The sequence below is a fragment of the Marmota monax genome, unplaced genomic scaffold (assembly GCF_021218885.2).
Source record: "Marmota monax isolate L192 unplaced genomic scaffold, Marmota_monax_Labrador192_F-V1.1 WCK01_AAM20220418_F8-fsc02079, whole genome shotgun sequence".
Classification (NCBI taxonomy): Eukaryota; Metazoa; Chordata; class Mammalia; order Rodentia; family Sciuridae; genus Marmota; species Marmota monax.
The window spans coordinates 4,145-22,864 of NW_026694879.1; the positions used below are offsets into that span (position 1 = coordinate 4,145).

At 41.3% G+C, this 18,720-nt stretch overlaps 1 protein-coding gene and 1 pseudogene across 6 annotated transcripts; one reads left to right on the top strand and one right to left on the bottom strand.

Moving 5' to 3' along the window:
* Window positions 1-2,661: 2,661 nt before the first annotated feature.
* LOC124080711 (MHC class I polypeptide-related sequence B-like) lies at window positions 2,662-18,366 on the bottom strand. 6 transcript variants are annotated; one of them, XM_058573384.1, is made up of 7 exons: window positions 17,837-18,366; window positions 6,451-6,717; window positions 5,917-6,228; window positions 5,202-5,515; window positions 4,990-5,124; window positions 3,631-3,879; window positions 2,662-2,964 (listed from the first exon to the last, which is right to left on the bottom strand). In XM_058573384.1, exons 1-5 carry the CDS (start codon window positions 17,913-17,915, stop codon window positions 5,113-5,115), a joined length of 984 nt encoding a protein of 327 aa, XP_058429367.1. In that variant the 5' UTR covers window positions 17,916-18,366; the 3' UTR covers window positions 2,662-2,964; window positions 3,631-3,879; window positions 4,990-5,112. The 6 variants fall into 6 exon arrangements, with proteins under 6 accessions (XP_058429367.1, XP_058429368.1, XP_046282661.1 ...); XM_058573385.1 differs by having other exon boundaries at window positions 3,644-3,891; XM_046426705.2 differs by having other exon boundaries at window positions 3,631-3,891.
* On the top strand, window positions 13,415-14,596 carry LOC124080710 (trimeric intracellular cation channel type B-like; annotated as a pseudogene).
* Window positions 18,367-18,720: the final 354 nt, after the last annotated feature.

The following is an 18,720-nucleotide window of genomic DNA, read 5'->3' on the forward strand; positions in this document are numbered from 1 at the left end:
CAATTCCATTTTTTTCCACATGAGTAACCAATTGCTCTGAAATAATTCCTTCAAAATTTGTTTTTTCCCATAAATCTCTTAATGTTACCAGTGTTATATATCAACAATTTAAATTACATATAGTGCCAGTTTGTATGTATGCATGTGTTACCTCTATCTCTGTTATTCACACAGTCACACATGCATAATGTCTACATGTGTGTTGTTTGGTTTGTGTCTTTCTACTCTAAGATCTATTTGTCTATCTCTATATCAACACATACTCTCTGTTTATGATAACTACAATGTAAGTCTTCCTGTCTCCTAAGAGAATACAGTCCTATGTTCATCTTGATTAAATTTGCCTTGGCTAATATTCATGTATATTTCCATATAAGGCTTAGAATCAGCTAACCTAGTGTTTCAAAATGTCTAGTGGCTAATTACTTGAGATTTATTAGAATTCTTGCAACATTTTCAGAAATTAATGCCATTGTGATATTGAACCACAAGCCAGATTTTTGGCAATTCTCTTCAGTTAATTAATTGTCTTCTCTACTGAATAAGGTTGATAAAATGTTCCATTTGCTATTTGGAGGAAAATTTGCAGGTCTCATTCTAAAAGTGTGTAAAAGTGTATTTTTACTATTTCAATAATTTTTTGTTAAATTCACATTCTGTTTGCTTCTGGAATATAAAACACTGAAATAAACATATTTATCTAGCAACCACAGGAAACTGTTATTTTTTTTAAATTTTTTTATTAGTTGTTGATGGATCTTTATTTTATTTATTTATATGTGGTGCTAAGAATCGAACCCAGTGCCTTACACATGCCAGGCAGGTGTGCTACCTCCGAGCCATAGTCCCAGTCTGAAACTTATTAATTCCAAGGATTTGAAATGATTTGGGACTTTATGAATTCAACATATTATAATTTGAAATTTATGAGAATTCTGTATCTCTCTTCAAACTCTTCTAACTTTATTTATTTTCTCTTTTGTCTACATTGACGAGGTCTTCAATTATAATGCTTAATAAGAGTATCTGAAAATAGCACCTTAATGCACATTTTGGTGTTCAGATTTCGGATCATGTATGTTAAAGTAGAGCTGTAACCCATAGGAGAACTGGCTGACTGATTCTAAAGGGACAGCCCTTGGGGCCCATTTCAACACAAGGGATCCCTGGTGTCCCACATATGCCCTTTGCAGCTTTACCCTCAAGCCATGAGAGGCTCCCAGGCACTGTCCCAGCCAGAGACACACCCAGGACAAAAGCACAGTGTACTTAACTTCTTATTCTGGATTTCTGCCTCTTGTTCCAGGCCTAGTAAACCTTCAATGCTTTTTCCACCTGTCTGCCCTTTAGCATATTTTTTAAGTATGTGCTTTTCCCCTCTGTTTTCCAGTTGTATTCCATGGGAGGAATGGTCCAAATTAATTGGCCATTGTGGGAAACCAATGAACAGAGTACAATTTTATATGTTAGCATCAAAAATCAAGGAAGAAAACCATAAGCACCAATAATGTCCATCTAAGCAAGTGTAACTTGGATGTAATGAAAACAAAATGCTCCATAGAATCTCTATATGCAATAATTAAAATACATTTCAATAATGATGACTTAAAAATTGTAATTTAGCATGTGACTATGATCCTGATTGACAAACATGGGAGTAAAGGAAACATATTTGAACACTAAATTGAAAAACACATGCACAGTAAACATCTGGAAGTTGGAACAGTGAGTGGCAGTGTGAGTTGAGCATGTGCCAAGGGTCCAGGGACAGCAGCAATGGCCTATGTTACACAAGGGCATGAAGACTGTGTGGGCATTCTGGAGAGGTGTCTCTGACATTCTGGAGAGGCCCTTGCATATTGAAGCTTCAACACCCAAATGACAATCTTGCTAATGAAAGGAGGAAGTAATCTGATGACAGCAGGGTTTACCAGCCCCTTCACTGTACAAAGAAAACCACACAAGAGAGCTTTGGATTTGTGCATGCCATTCACATTAGGCTATAAAAGAGGAAAAGGTCTTCCTTGGAGGCTGTAGTTGAAGTTTTGCGCCTTTGTCATCTTCAAATTCTTGCTAAGCAATCCCTGGGAAAAGGAAGTTATGCATGTTCAGGATGCCCCATGAGAAATCCTCCTGGATGGCTCATCTCTGGCAGGCTATAGAGCAGCTGTCTTGCAAAGGACTAGCACCAACACCTCAGCTGTTATAAAGACACTGCCAAATTCCTCAGAATTTGAAGCTAGCACATTCATTCAACATCATCTGCAAAATGCCAGACTCTAGATATGAAAAATTGTGCTCTGTATGTGTAATAAGAATTATAATGCATTCCGCTGCCATGTATTTAAAAAATAAAATCAATTAAAATATTTTTAAAAAATGCCACAGACTCTGGCTCTCTTCACTGTCTATGTTAAACATATGTTTAACTCTCTGTAAAACATGGAGACAAACATGTTATTTTTGCTGATCCTTTCACACGGTCCCTTCCCAGAACATGAACACAGACCAGATATGTTTCATATTTAAAAATATTTAAACATTTATAATGTAAAATGATACAGACAAGAGGTAAGACAGAGAGTCAGAGAGGGTTTGAAGTTCCCTCAACACTGAAGGAGAGTATTTTAGGTTTCTTGGGAGGAGGCAGAATAAGGACACTTACAAATAATCTCATTTATTAAAATACAATTATTATATGTAATATGCTAAAATACAGTAAAATAATAAGGATACTAGTACAGAACAGGTGCATAAGTTAGCAAACATACGTTTTCACATTGTAGAGATGAGGAAACCAAGGCACCAAGACAAAAAAGTGCTTGTCACAGCAGGGCTGCCCAGTGTAAGCTACCCCCAAAGCCCCAGGAGCTCTCATCAAGGGTTCACACCCCAGCTGTGTGGATCCAGTATAGTCACTTGGTGTCCTCTGCTGCTGATCTGGGTCATATAGGCTCAGGGGCTCTGGGGAAAAAGAGGAACCAGTCAGTGTTCTATTGGTCGCAGAATAATGCTGTTTACTCCCTTGGGATTTCTCTCTCCCCAGTACCTCAAAAATCAGATTTGTCCAGTCTCTGAGGGAAGTAAATGCCCTGACTTTTTCTCCCTCCCATCCAATTTTCCTGCCCTCATCAGGCTCCTCTGTGTCTCCATCAGCAGTGTCACCTGTCTCTGTTTCCACCATGGAAGGGAGTGAAAGGGCTGCAGGATTCAGGGTCAAGATCTGGAAGTGAAGTCCAGTGCTCCCTCCTCCAGAGGTAAATCATTCCCTACAGAGTGGGGGCCTCCAAGAGAAGGCATCTCCTGCTCCTGCCAGGCTGGGCATGGGACTCACACAGAGCCCTTCTCCCCCTTAGTTCACAGGCCTCCTCCCTGCAGAGGCAGGTGCTCACCCAGCAGGGCCTGCCCCACTTGCAGCTCAGCATCCCTCCCTCCCAGCCCTGAGCCAGCAGCTCCTAACTGGGCAGTCCACCAGGAAGCCTAGGGAACCAGCAGGTCTAGCCTGGAAAAGCATGCCTGCCACACAATCTGTTATAACCCTGACCTACAACAGCCCATGCAGAGGAGACTCAGAATCACTGAGCCTCTGCACCTGCCCAGGCTCTCAATCTGCACTTTTGCTTCCCCTACCTGCGTGGTTTACCTATGGCTGGGAACCCAGCTCTTCCCCAAGGGTTTCATTTTCCTGAGGCTTCCCTGGACTCCCTTCCTCCATTCCTAGCAGGGACTTCTGCAGGCCACAATCTTCACAGTCCTCAGAGGTCTTCTTCCCAAAGAAAACTAGGGTTTTGCTGAGATTCTGCAGTGTGAACTGTAGGCCCATCTTCTGTTCCTTTGCATTATTGTGGTCACAATCCAGGTCTCTCACAGGGTGCACTCCTGTAGAAGGATCTCGAAGGGTGACATTTAGTGCATATTAGTATGTGAGTGCTGGAGAACTGCTTATTCACATGATACAGTTGGAACTGGGAACATCCTTACTGATTCAACATTCAAAGTGCAAAAATAAGCAACAGGCCTTTCCCACTCTTTTCCTGGGCACTGCCCTAGTGACATTCCAGGCAACCATTTCTGACCACAAGAAAGTAGAACTAGCATTGCCCTTGTTCCCCCTCTTGGAAGGCCACAGATGGGAGGAGCAGAGACCACAGAGCTGCCTACCCTACTTGTAGACTCACCAGAATGGGCCCCTGCTATGGGACTGTGTGCCCTAGCCTGTGGAGACCAACACCCCTAGGGGCTACACTGGAAAATTCCAGACATAAGAGGAAAACAGTGACCACAGCTGCCCTAAATAGGCTGGTCTCTCTCCCCCGATGGCCAAGGACATAAGCCATTCTCCTGTCCATGTCATCTGCAAGGCCACTCCAGAAGGAAGAGCTGTATAACGGGGACAGGGTGGTGACTGGCATGCCCAAGTGACCAGAGGAGACACTCAGGAGACAGCTCCTAGGAGGGCCTGCTCTATACAGGCCTCCCAGGGGCTGCATTGACAGGGCTCTGGCCCTATGGATCTTTTTCCTGGTTTGCTCCTGACAGCCAGAGACAGTGGGGGAGAGTGAGGGGAGGGACCAGTGGCATCACCATTCATGAAATTCCTCTCCAGTTTCTAAGCACCCAAAGGTTACAACTCATTCATTCTATGTCCCCTGAGGACAAGATAATCTAGCCAGCACCAATCAGCCCTCCATTCCCAACACAGTCCTCTGGTCAACCCAGGAAAGCCTGAGAGACAGAGGGGACAGCAGAAGCCATGGCCCCCACTGCTGCTCACTCCTCACCCTGCAGCCACAGAGGCTGCATCTGGACCTTCAGAAATGTTGTCAGTCCTGGCTTTTGGCAAGACTAAGGGGTGTGGCTGGAGACAGAACTCCATCCTCTGTTCCAGAAAGCTGGTCACCTCCACTGTTCTCTGTGTAATGGGAGGTACAAGAGACCCTACATTCCAAATAGGCCCTGCAATTCCCAGCCAATGAACGCTTTTCTCACCTGAACCTTCTGTAGTAGATTTTGTCTTCCTTTTCTTGCAGGAGCAGACACAAACAATAATCATAATCAGAACACCAACAGCAGCAGCCACACCCAGGAAGGCAGCCCATTGGCTTGGAAGCATCAGTGCAGTCCCTGAAAGCAGGATTGTTACACTCTGGGTACTGAGCCTCAAGGCTTCTCCCCTCTCACCACCCTGGTCACTGACTCACCTGGTTGGGAAACCCTGCTGGGACCCCCAGGCTCCCCACAGGACACAAGGCCAGTGCTGTTGTTCCCACTGTGTCCCACATGGCAACGGAACCCCTGCTCCTGTCCTTGGGAATCCTGGTAGGCACCCAGGTCTGGTAGGTCCCATTCTCATAGGAAAAGATACCACCAGACTGCTGGGTGCCCTGGCTCAGGGGTTCCCCATCCTGAAGCCAGGTCACAGAGATATTCTGGGGATAGAAGCCAAAAGCCCAACATGTCACATTGATGGTATCCTCCAGGGCCTCAGCACAGGTCACATTCACTACTGGGGACACTGGAGGGACATAAAGGCAAAAATAGTCAGGCATGTGACCAAGCCTCACTCCCCTTCTCCATGCTTCTGACTCTGGCCTAAGACCTCATTGAAGTGAGGTCCACGAGTCTGTTTTCAACCTGGAGCCCGAGTCCTCTGACTGGCAGGAGGATGGTCACTGGGCTTGTGGCCTCACATTCTCACTTTAACGTGTTATGTTAAATAGGGGGTGTTATAGGAATTCTGGTTTGTGAGGTGATGAGGGGTATTTGAGAGTTCCAGGGTTGTGGGGGCCGGTGGGAGCTCTCTATTATAGCAGGCAGGCAGGGAGGTGAGGGCTCACTAGTGTCTGGGCACATACACCCTCCTGTCTCTATCTAGCGGTGTGACAGGACAGGCAAATCACAACACAATAAACGCACACAAGGTCCTCTGGGCAGAGGCTCCAGGGGAGTAGGAAGAGCCCTTCCAGAAGACTAGATATCTCCTGAGTCTTCCACAAAGCTCTCCCTGCTCATGGGCCCAGTAATCTTTGCTTTGCATGCCATCTGCATCCCAGGAATTCTTGACTTCCATAGCCAAGTTCTGAGCTGAGGATGGCTCCACTGTCCAGCTGCGTCTCTCTGGATGATAGGAGAGGAAGGGCTCCCCATCATAGTAGAAATTCCAGAAGGCCCTGGTGCGGTTGTCCTTGTGAATCTTGCATCCCCAAGTCTCCTGGAGGAAATGAGACCCTGCCCCCACCCACCAGTCACTTCTCCATCCCCTGGGCTCTCTGCCTCCCTGCCCACCAAGTAAAAAATACTAGCCCACAGGGCACCCCAAACTGGCTCTCCTCCAAGTCCACTGTGCTGATCTGTATAAAGCCCATTTCTTGCCCTCCCCAGTCAATTGCAGTGAGAAGACACAGGTCCTGGAGAAAGCCTCACATCACACTTGCCCCTGCCCACACTCACCTCCTTTCTGCTCTTGCCAGGCATTGATATCTGCCAGGGTTGCTTTTAGATTCTTGCGGTGCTCTGCCAACTCTTGGATCTCTGTGTCCCAATTTTCAGTTCCCAAAGGTTTTTCTGCCCATGGCCCCTGGGGCTTTACACTTTCTTTTTTGTCACTATCAAAATGACGGAAGAGCTGATGGTCCCAATAACCCTTGGCACAGGACCTTGATTGCACTGATCCACCTTGGGACCTCACTGTGAGGTTATAGTGAAGACTGTGGGTCCCTGTGGAAGAGGAAGCAACAGATGACCCTTCTACCTGTGAACAAGTGCTCACCAATGCGCACCACAAAGGCTCTGCTGTCCTGAGCACCTGAGGAGGAAGCAAATGTACACAGACAAAGGGACAGAAGAAAGGTTCCCAATACAAAGAAGACAGGAAAGTAGAGAGGAAGGAGAGGGGAAGTGAGGAACGGAGAAAGGGGAAATGGAGATGGGCAGGCAAGTTGGCCAGGGCCCAAGACATAGGCATGGGTTCTTAAGGGTACAGGTGGGTGTTCAAGGGGAGAGGTTGGCCTGCAGAGGCAAGGGAGGTGTGGGAGGGGCAGAGGTGCATGGCAGGGCTTGTCAGAGGGCAGAGAGGGCACAGGAAGGGCAGAGGGTAGGTGGACCTATGGTCACTGAAGTGGAGCCCAGGCAGGGCAGGTTCCCAGAGGGTGTGTGTGCTGTCTATGTGCAGACTTCTCATGGATAAGGTGAGGCAGACAGGGGGTCAAAGTGAGTGTGAAGGTTGTGGCCCCAAAGTGTTGAGTGGGGTTGTACCCTAAAGGGAAGTGAAACAGTGGGCTTGGTCCAAAGTAAATGATCAGCATCTGGAAGCCTCAAGTGGGGGACTTAAATTGTACTAGTAGCATCTCGTGAGAAAAAGCAGGTGGCAGTGTTTCTAAAGACCTGATGTAGCTTTTCTTTTTTCTTCATGTATTTATTTATTTATTTATTTATGTATTTATTTATTTATTTATTTAATTTGTTCTAATTAGTTATATGTGACAGTAGAATGTATTTTGACCCATCATACATATATGGAGTATATATAGCTTCTCATTGCTTTGGTTGTATATGATGTAGAGTTATACCGGTCGTGTAATCATATATGCACATGGGTAATAATGTCCGATTCATTCTACTATCATTCTTTCTCCATACCCGCTCCCTTCCTGTCACTTGCCTCCAGCTAATCCAAAGTAACTCTATTTTTCCATAGCCCCCCACAAACACATTGTATCTCACCAATAGATGTGCTAGAAAATTTGGATTTTCACAAACAATGAAGATGGATCCTTTAGTTAGTTACTCATGTATAGAAATTAACACAGGTCTGGGGATGTAGCGCAATGATAGAGTTCTTGCCTAGCTTCTGCAAATGCCTGCATTCCAATACTCTGAGTGTGTGCCCTCATGTGTGTGTGCGCACACACACACACACACCACACACAAACTCAAAGTGAAAAAAAATGCAGACTATAAAACCAAACATTCTTATAAGAAAACACACTGACTGGTACATATTGTGATATGTGCCTGTAATCCCAGATACTCAGGAAACTTAAGCAGATGAGTGGAAGTTAAAAGCCAACCTGGACAACTTAGCAAGACCCTTTCTCAAAATAAAAATTTAAAAGGCCTGAGGGTAGCTCAGTGGGGACCACATACTAGAATGTGAGAGAACCTGGGTTCACCTCATGGTACAAAAATAAAACAAATAAAAAGTATGTATAATATATGATAATCTTCAAAACAAAGGATTTAACCACATTTTCCATATGGTGCCAAAAGCACACAGTAGAGAAAAAATTGATAAATTAGACTCATCAAAATGAAAACATAAAAACATCTATGTACCAAAGGTCACCCACAGAAATGGTGACGTGTGAAATGGGAGAAAATATCTGCAAGTCATATATCTAATAAGAGATGAACATTCAAATATATCAATGTATCTTGGGTTGGGGTTAGCTCAGCTATAGAACACCTGCCTAACATGTACAAGGGCCTAAGATTGATCCCAGCTCCATAAAACAAGCAAACAAAAAAGAATCTCAAAAACTCTAAAATAAGAAAAATGATGAATCTATTCAGAATTGGGCAAAGTATCACTACAGCCAGTTGTCTGATAGATATACAAATAGCCAATAAGCACATAAAGAGACACTCAACATCAGCAGTCATTAGGGAAATGAAAATAAATGCACAGTGACATTCTACTTTGTACCCATGAAGATGACTACTATTTAGAAAAAAGAATGTAGAATGAACAAGTTCATAACTACAGAGAAAACTGCAGCACGGTGCATTGCTTGCCTACATATACAATGGAGCAGCTGCTATGAAAATGGTATGGTGGTTCCTCCAAATATGGAAAAGATACTTTCTATATAATGCAGTAATTGTATATCTGGACATAAACACAAAAGTTGTGAAGACAGGGAAATCCAGAGGTATGTGTACACCCACATTCATAGCAGCATTGTTCCCAAAATCCAAAAGGTACAAGTAACCACAGTATTTATCAACTGATGAAAACCTAATCACAATATGGCTTATATGTGAAATGAATATTATTTAGCATTGAAAAGGAAGGACATTCTGACAATTGCTACACCATGGATGATCTTGAGGACATGAGCTAAGTGGAAAAGCCAGTCATGAAAGGACAAATTCTGTATGATTGCACTTGTATGGAATCTAGGGAGTTAAATTCATAGAGACAGAATGTAGAATGCTGGCAGAGAGACGACAGGGACTGGGTTGTGGGGATGGATGCTTACTGTTTAATGGGTACAGAGTTTCAGTTTCCACAAAAATGTGAACACACTGAATGGCACTGAATTGTACACTTAAAATGGTTAAAATATGAAGCTGTATATTATGTCTATTTTACAATTAAACACCAAATAGAAATCAGGGCAGTGTATTACAGATTAATGCAGAATCAGAGAGAAGACGGAGTAGAGGCCTGGGAAGAGAGGATCAAGGCAGGTGGACAAGTTGCACCACCTGGGGGAGGCCCTTCAGAGTGGGAGGGTATGTGATAGGAAGAGTTGATGTGAAGATAAAAGAGCCAAACAATTAAAAGAAAAAGAGAAAAGACTGAAATTAACAAAATTAGAAATAAAAAAAAATGAAATCACTACAGATATCCCAGAAATCCAGAGAATTATTAGGGACAGTTTTGAAAACCTATATTCTAACACTTGGAAAACCTAGAAGAAATAGATATATTTCTAGACACACATGACCTTCCAAAATCAAATCAATAAGACAGAGAAAACTTATACAGACCAATAAATTAAAATGAGATAGAAGCAGTAATAAAAGCCATCTGCTATGCTTTAAATACAAAGAATTCCCAAAAGCTCATGTATGCGACAATGTAAGGATTTCTAGAGGTGAAGTGATTAGAGAGGCAGTGACCTAAGCAGTGGATTAATTCAGAGGTAACTTTATGTGGGTAGGGGGCTACCTGGTTTAAGTCACTGCAGATGTGCCTTAGGGCTTATATTGTATAAATGAAGCTCTCTCTGCTTCTTGATCGCTATGTCCTGAGCTGCTATTCTACTCCATGCTATTCCACCATGATGTTCTGCCTCACTTAGGGCCCAACATAGTTAGCCATCTATGGATTGAGATCTCTAAAATCATGAGTACCAAATAAACTTTTCCTCCTCTAAAACTGTTCTTGTCAGAACTTTTGGTTACAGTAACAAAAAGGCTGACTAAAAGACCATTCAACAGAGAAAACCCCAGGAACACAATGATTCTCAGCTGAATTCCACCAGAACTTCAAAGCAGAACTCATGTCCAATGCCCTTCAAATTACTTAAAAAATAGTATGTGGATAAAAAACACTTCAAATTCATTCTATGAAGACAGTATCACCATCAGACCAAAGCCAGTATCACAACAGATCAATATCTCTGATGAACTTAGATAAAAAAAATTCTTAATAAAATATTAGCAAACTGTATTCAACAACATATTAAGATGATTATGCATCATGACTAAGAAGAATTTATCCCAGTGATGCAGTGATGGTTCAATGTTCTCAAAGCAATACATGTAATATACCACATGAATTGAATTAAGGAGAAAAAATCATACTCATCATAATAGATGCAGAGAAAGCCTTCAACAAAATTCGGCATTCATTCATGATAAAGACACCAAGGAAACTAGGCATAGAAGGAACTTACCTCATCATAAAGTCTATATTCAACAAAGCCAAAGCCAACATCATAGTGAATGGGAAAAAACTGAAAGCATTTCCATGAAAATTTAGAACAAGAAAAGGATGTCTACACTCATCACTCCTATTCAATACACTACTAGAAATTCTAGACAGAGCAAATAGGCAAGAGAAGGACATCAATGGGATAAAAATAGAAAAAGAAGAAGTTGAATCATCAATGATTGCAAATTTAACAATTCTATACTTAGAAGATCCAATACCCCAATAATAAATCACCTGAGAAAGAAATCAGAAAATCAACACCATTCATGATAACCTTGAAAAAGAAAATACCTTGCAGTAAATCAAACCAAGGAGGCAAAAAACCTCTACAATGTAAATCATAGAACATTGAAGAAAGAAACTGAAGAAGACACAAGAAGACGGAGAGACCTCCCACGTTCAGAGATAAGCAGAATGAATATTGCTAAAATGAACATAAAACCAAAAGTAATACACAGATTCAATGTAATCCCCATCAAAATACCCCAATGAGATTTTTTTTTCACAGAACTACATAAAATAGTTCTAAAGTGCCTTTGGAAGAATGAAAGACCCAGAATACCCAAAGCAATTCCGACCCTAAAAATCAATGTTGGAAGGATCACAAGACCTGACTTCAAACTATACTACAGAGCAATAGTAACAAAAAGTGCAATAGTAACAAAATAGTAACAATAGTAACAAAAAGATTTTATATATATATGTATATATATATATATATGCTCTTGATATATACATATACAATCAATCATATATAGAGAGAGACATATATGTATATATATAAAGCGAACATATATATATATGAATATATATATATATAATGACACATAATGACACAGAGACAAACTCACACAGATTATAGTCATCTGATCCTTCATAAAGTTGCTAAAACACACATTGGAGAAAAACAGCCTTTTCAACAAATGGTACTGCAAAACAGGCTGTCCATATGTGAAAAAAATGAGGCATGATTTTTATTTCTCACCCTGTACAAGTCAACTCAAAATGGATTAAAGTCGTAGGCATTAGGCCAGAAATTATGCAACTCCTAGAAGAGAAAGGAGGTTCAACACTCTAACATACAGGTACAGGTGATGACTTTCTCAAGAGGATCCTTAAAGCTCACAAAATGATGCCAAAAGTTAATAAATGGGATGGCATCAGATGAAAAAGCTTCTTCTATACCAACAAAATAGTTCAGAGTGTGAAGAGAGAATTTACAGAATGAAAGAAAATCATGGCTAGGTACTCCTCTGTCAGAGGATTAATATCCAGAATATATAAAGAATTCAAAAAACTTAATATCATAAAATGATAATCCAACTATTAAATGGGCAAATGAACTAAACTTCTCAAAAAATACAAATGGCCAACAAACACATGAAAGCATTATTAGAAATTATGGAAATGCAAATCAAAACTACACTGAGATTTTGTCCCACTATAATTTGACTGACAGTCATCATGAGTACAAACCATACTAAATGCTGGACAGAATGTGGAGAAAGAACAACACTTTTATACTACTGGTGGGATTGTAAATAGTACAACCACTGTGGAAATCAATATGGAGGTTCCTCAGTAGACTAGGAATGAAGTCACTACCCAGTTGTACCACTCCTCAGTATTTATTCTACAGAATTAAACTCATCATACTATAGTGATACCTACATACTCATGTTTATAGCAGCACAATTCACAATAGACACAGTAGGGTACCAGCTTAGTTTTCCATCAATAGATGAATGGAAAAAGAAAATATGGTATACATAAACAATGGAACTTGACTTACCCATAGGGAAGCAGGAATTTTCCCATTTTCAGGAAAATGGATGGAACTTGACAACATTATGTGAAGCGAAATAAACCAGACTCAGAAAGTGAAGGGTAACATGTTTTCTCTTTTATGTGGAAGCAAGAGAGGAAAACTAAAGAAAGGTGGGGAGGGTCTCATGAAAATTGAAGAAAGATCAGTAGAGTAGAGGAAAGGAACCAGGGGAGGGAAGAGGAGATGGAAAGGGAGAAATACTGGGGAATGACATTAGACAATGACATTGTTATATTGTGTACATGTACGAGTATGTAACAACAAATTCCACCATTGTGTACAACTATCATGCACAATAAGAAAATATAGAAAACAAAAAGTGGACAAAGAGCCAGGCACTGTGGTGCATGCCTGCTACTTGGGAGGCTGAGGCAGGAGCATTCCTTGAGATAAGGAGTTTAAGGCCAACCTGGTCAACATAGCAGACCCACCTCCAAAAATCAAACAAAATAAAAGAACAATACACTGTGGCAAAACACACAGGAAGAATACTAATCATTTTTAACACCACCACCAACAACAAAATGGTCATTAGAGCTGAGGATGGAGCTCTTGTGTAGAGGAAATGCCTACTAGACATAAGATCCTTAAATTAATCCCCAGTATTTTTATTATAAAAAAAGATACCCTCAAACCAGGTAATTGTGTCATTTGTGGTCATATGGATAAACCTAGAGGAGACAATGAGAGAATAAAACAGACACACAAATGATCCCACTTATAAGTGGAGATTGGGGCAGGCAGGAGGGGTGCTGGTTAGCACAGGTATAGAGTAGATAGAAGAGGGGAGACACTGATCAAAGCACACAAAGTTTCAATTAGATAGGAGGAATAATCTCTGTGCCATACTATAGCACATCAAGATGACCACAGTAAATATTAATATAGTGTATGTTGCAAAATAGCTAACACTGGATTTTAAATGATCTGATCACAAGTAAATGGAAAATATTTGAGGTGAGGTATGAGGTTTGTGCTAATTACTCATTTGATCATTATAAAATGTATACATGTATGAAAACACTGTACTGCATAATTTAAATTTATTTCACTATGTGTTAACCAAAAGAAAATAAAACTTGAGCTCATGTAGTTGTCCCCTCCTGCACTCCCACTTTGACAGAGGGGAACCCCTAGCAGAGGCTGCTTAGGCAGCTTTGGTAGGCTGTAACTTGGACTCTCCCTGGGAGGAGCTGACGCTGGCCTTTTCCCACATCACCATGCTCCCCTTTTTGACATCACCCACTATCTGGTGTCTGTGATGGCACTGAAGCATCAGCTGCTAGGAGTGGAAGGGACATGGAAGAATCCTGTTTCAAGCTGGTTTACTGCTATGCTCCACTGCTTTGGTGGAGGATTTTTATCATGTGTACTGTTTACAGAGCTTCCACTTATTGCAAACCACACTAATATTTTATTGGTATATTATAATTTTTTGCCCATGGGACCTAATTTCCTAGGGCTATTCATTATTAACCTGCTCAACTTCTGGCTGTGGGGATGAAGGAGTGACCAGAACGTGGAATATAGTAGGTGTAGTCACACATGCTAATAGTTATTTAAAAAAATGGCTGGCCAGTCATGATAGCTATTGGATGGGCCCAAGGTACAGGTGGTATCCTTTTCACAAATTTCGAACAGTTGGTAAAGGGAGATTGGAAACCAGAGATGAGGAATGGCTGAAGAAAGTTGTCTTATCTTTCCAAGGTAACCCTTCTGGGGTCCCTTATCTTCTTCACATTTCAGTACACCATGTATCTAACCATATCAAAGCATAATTTTATGTTCCTTTATACCATCTTTCTTGTGGCCACAAAGATAACCATGATGGTTACAGAGACTTCTGTGACTCTTGCTCCTTTTGAGCATATATTGAGTCAGCTGCTCTTTGGCTGGCAGCAACAGTTTTCATTGTAGGGTAAGAAATGTGGAGCAAAATCATCTTCCAATGGTACTGGTTCATCAGTCCCCAAACCTATGACCAATGGTTCAGATAATGTTAAAAGGAAACATACTAAGAACACTGAGTAAATTTGCTTGGGCTCTAGAAGGCAAAAAATAAAAAACCTTTTCTACCTATCAGATTGTGATAAATATTTCTATGTAGATGACTTGCAATAAAACTATATATAAGGAATGGAGGTAACAAAAGAAATTCTTTCTGCTTTAGTATAATTATTGCTTTCTTGATCATAATCTTTGAGTATCATTTGTGCATCATGGGATTTTTTTTCTGATACAAAGTATCTCTTGTGATTATTTGACTGGTTTTACATTGATAAAAAAATTATAAAAATTTAAAACTTTTAAAAATTGGGTATTTTCATATGCTTAAAAAATCTGAATCTATTTGAGATTTAGTTCAGCAGAATTAAACTTGTATTTAACATTACCATAATAATTCCTAGATATTGAAAATTAGCTAGTTAAAAAATTGAAATTTCTATTTATTTTTGAGCACTGAGGACAGTAAACATTTCCTAAAAAGTTATATTATAGATGAATATAAACTACTAGTTTATATTTGCTATATAAACATTGTAATTTTGCCCACATTAAATGGAAAGTACCTTGGCTGGGGATATGGCTCAAGTGGTAGCACACTCATCTGGCATGCGTGAGGCACTGGGTTTGCTCCTCAGCACCACATAAAAAATAAAATAAAGATATCGTTTCTGCCTAAAGCTAAATAAATAAATAAATAAATGGAAAGTATCTGAAATTTAACTTAATTTTATCTCTAATAGTATTTTTCAGTAAAAACACAATATTGTTAGAATGAGTTTCAGTTTGAAGTCTGTTTCATTCCCTTCAAAAATTGTTTTTATTTTTCCCTCAAAAGAAAATCAGGGGTGGGTGCAATTTTTGATAAATTACTAATTCCATGTTTAGTACTTTTTGAAAGTTTGTAGTTTTCCAGAATTACAATTTGCGTGTTCTCTAATCCCTTCTCTCTCCTTAAAACACATTTATTTCACCTGTAGAGAAAATTTTCACATTTCACATGTTCTTTCTGACCTTAGTTGTTCTGAATACATTGGTAGCAGTTGTCTTAGTGATTTTTTTTAAAAAAATGTATTATTTCTGTTAGGTCTGTGGTGGCCACTTGGTGGCGACTTAGAACAAAGCAGCCCACGCAGGAAAGGAACATCAATCAGGTGCCAGTGGAAATGCCTGTCAATCAGCGAGATCTCCTGACTTACACCTGTCAATCAGCAGGACCCCCTGGCCAATCCTGGAGTTCAGCCAACTCCTCTGACCAACCGGACAAGGGACCCTAAAAACACCTTTTTCTGTCCCAAGCCCTTCCCTTCCTGCTGAGCCCCATAAAAGTCCAGTCCTGTGGAGCTCCCATGTGGTTTTTTTCCTCAGACCCTTCTCCTGTCCACTCTGTGGGTCTGATCGAGTTCCGCCAGGGAGTGACATCTCAATAAAGCCTCGTTTGGCACCCCTTTTTAAATCTGCCTCCTTTGGTTGCTACTTGCCTTGCCTGATCTGACAATTTCCATTTATTTTTTTTTTCTTCCATGTCTCCTTTCTAGTGGCTTTCTCAGTTTTTTTTTTGTTCAAATGTCCCATGTTAGATTACAAATGGTTATGTTTAGTTTTAATCTACATGTATATGTATTATTAATTTTATTTTAAGCAAAAACTGATTAGCTTCATGTGAAAATGCTCAGCTCTGATGAGAACTATCTGTGTACAACTGATAGTAATCAGCTAAGAAACAGATTAACAGAAATCTCATGGTCCTCTTATTTGATTGAAGAATGATAACATTAAATCTAATTTCTTATTGGCAAATAAAAAACAAACCAGAAAAGGTACTAAATGATGCTGGAGTTTCTTTATCTTGTGGTTCAAAAGTACACGTCTAACATTCAAACTCTGTGACATGATTTCAGATGCCAAGACTATGAGCCTACTCCCTGTATCAAGTACAACTTTTAGATGGCTTAAGTACTCAAATCATATTCAAGTTGAAAGTTCTCTGCTTTTAACTTTTAACAACTGTAAACACCAGCAGGTACTATACTTGCTTAAGAGAAATGATTTTTTTGTCTGTGTATAGAAGGAGCAATTTGATACTCTTGGAATGATAAGAAGTTTATTTTAATATTGTAATAGCATTGAATTGAATTCTGTATTATATTTGATATCCTTATAGTTAAAAACTTAAAAATTAACTTGTTATTAACTATTGGTTAGTTTTAAAATTTAGATTTAACTGTAGTTAAAATGGTAGGGATCTTTTTTTACACTTGTATTAAAAGACAAATTCATTAAAATAAGTTGTTCAACACCAAATGAGGAGGAGGAGGAGGAGGAGGAAACTTGAGAAAAACAGTCTAACTAAAAACTTTTTTGCTTGTTTTAAAAAGCAAAGGTTGGGTCTGCGAAGGAGGGCAACTGGTTTTTACAGCAGCATTGCTCCTTGTGGACAATGAATGACACACAGGGAAGGAGGAAGGGCCTGCCTGCTGAGGGAGAGAAGTCATGCTCAGATACATCTTAGAAAATGAATCAGAGAACTACTGACTGGAAGGGAGAGCAGGGAGGAGGAGGGCAACCAGACTGGGTGAGGGGTGTGAGACAGGCAGCTGAGGAGGCAAGGAGAGATGTGGGAACAATGGAGTTCCTATTAGGGTAAAGCAGGGTGCAGGAGGGAGAAAACCCCGCCCCCCAGGGTGCAGGAAAGCAGGGCACCTTGAGGGTGGAGATGAGAGAAGTCACAGGAAGAATCTCTTGGCCCAGAAGTCCTCAGCTTCTAAGCTCCCTCAGTCTGACTAGAGAAACCACAGTGCCCATAGCAACAGAAAGGAGAGAGGAAGATCCCTAACTCCAGATACTGAGCGCTCCGTGGGAGCACGCTGCTGACTCCAGGAAGAGGACAGGGCTTGGGGGTGGGGGGCTGGAAACTGTCTCAAAATCTATCAATTTTGATAAAGTGCTCCCATGAAAGGCAGACCTCTAAGGGAGTTGAATCTCTCTCAAAGATCAAAGCAGGAGACAGAGCTAGGACTCAGGGGCGTCAGAAGAACCAGGCTGTTGGAAAGGAAGAGCAAGGCTGTGAGGGGAGGGAGGGGAGCAAGGTGCATCACGGATGCAGATGCGGGAGGAGGTGGTGGGGTATGCCCTGAAAAGAGGAGTTGAGATTTGTGGCAGATTTGCTGCGTCTGGGCCCGCACTTCTCCCCGCAATTCCAGAGCCCGCCAAGCCTGGTAGAGGCTCCTTGGATTCGCATGGCATCTCCCGCTTTGAAGAACCACCATGAACCCACTCACCAACGGCGGAACCCAGAGGTGCACAAAGCGCAGTGCCGACCAGGAGCAGCAGAGCGCCCAGTCTCATAGGGTCTGCCATTCTCCTAGGTGATCAGCAGAGAGAGGCTGCCTGACAGTTGCCCAGAAGGGAGCCACACTGGTGGCATGCACAGGGCAGGTGTCTCAATAAACACTCATGCTACAAGGATTGATGCCTGACAAGACCAATCAGGAGCAGAGAGGGAGGAGCTATGCTTAAAGGAGAATTTCCCTTCAGGATGAAGGCTGAACTAGAGGGAGGAGCTACGCTTAAAGGAGAACTTCCCTTCAAGCACAGGATGAAGGTTAAACTACTCCAAAGACATGGGGAAATATCCACTATGTCACACTTGCCTTAACCTCCAGAAAAGGGCCTCTGATTTAGGATTCCCCAGGTAAGATAGATAAGGGCAGCTAGGTGAATGCTGTAGGGTCAGATTCTGAGCAACTGCCATGACTCAACCTTAGAAACACTGCCACATCTCTGGGAACCTAGTGGAATTTAGCCCCCAGAAAAGCATGGGTCTCCCCAAGCTCTTGTTGGACAATAAGGTGAGACACCATAACACACTCTCTCACTTTCTATCTCTCTTTTTGTTGTTATGGGGGATTGAACCCAAGTGCTTAACCACTGAGCCAAATTTCCAGTCCTTTTTAAATTGTTTTTTTTTTTGGGGGGGGGAGGTACCTGGGATTGAACTCAAGGGGCAGTAAACCACTGAGCCACATCCCCAGTCTTATTTTCTATTTTATTTGGAGACACGGTCTCACTGAGTTGCATAGTGCCTCACTGTTGCTGAGGCTGGCTTTGAACTCATGATCTTCCTGACCCAGTCTCCTGAGCTGCTGCAATTAGAGGTGTGTGC

What these genes read in the sequence shown, in the direction of transcription:
- LOC124080711 (XM_058573384.1), bottom strand. Translation starts at nt 17,915, where the DNA reads ATGGCAGACCCTATGAGACTGGGCGCTCTGCTGCTCCTGGTCGGCACT. An exon ending in CTGGCAAGAGCAGAAAGGAG is followed by an intron (nt 6,229 to 6,450) that starts GTGAGTGTGGGC and finishes GGGTGGGGGCAG; the next exon opens with GGTCTCATTTCCTCCAGGAG. An exon ending in CTCTGCCCAGAGGACCTTGT is followed by an intron (nt 5,516 to 5,916) that starts GTGCGTTTATTG and finishes ATGTCCCTCCAG; the next exon opens with TGTCCCCAGTAGTGAATGTG.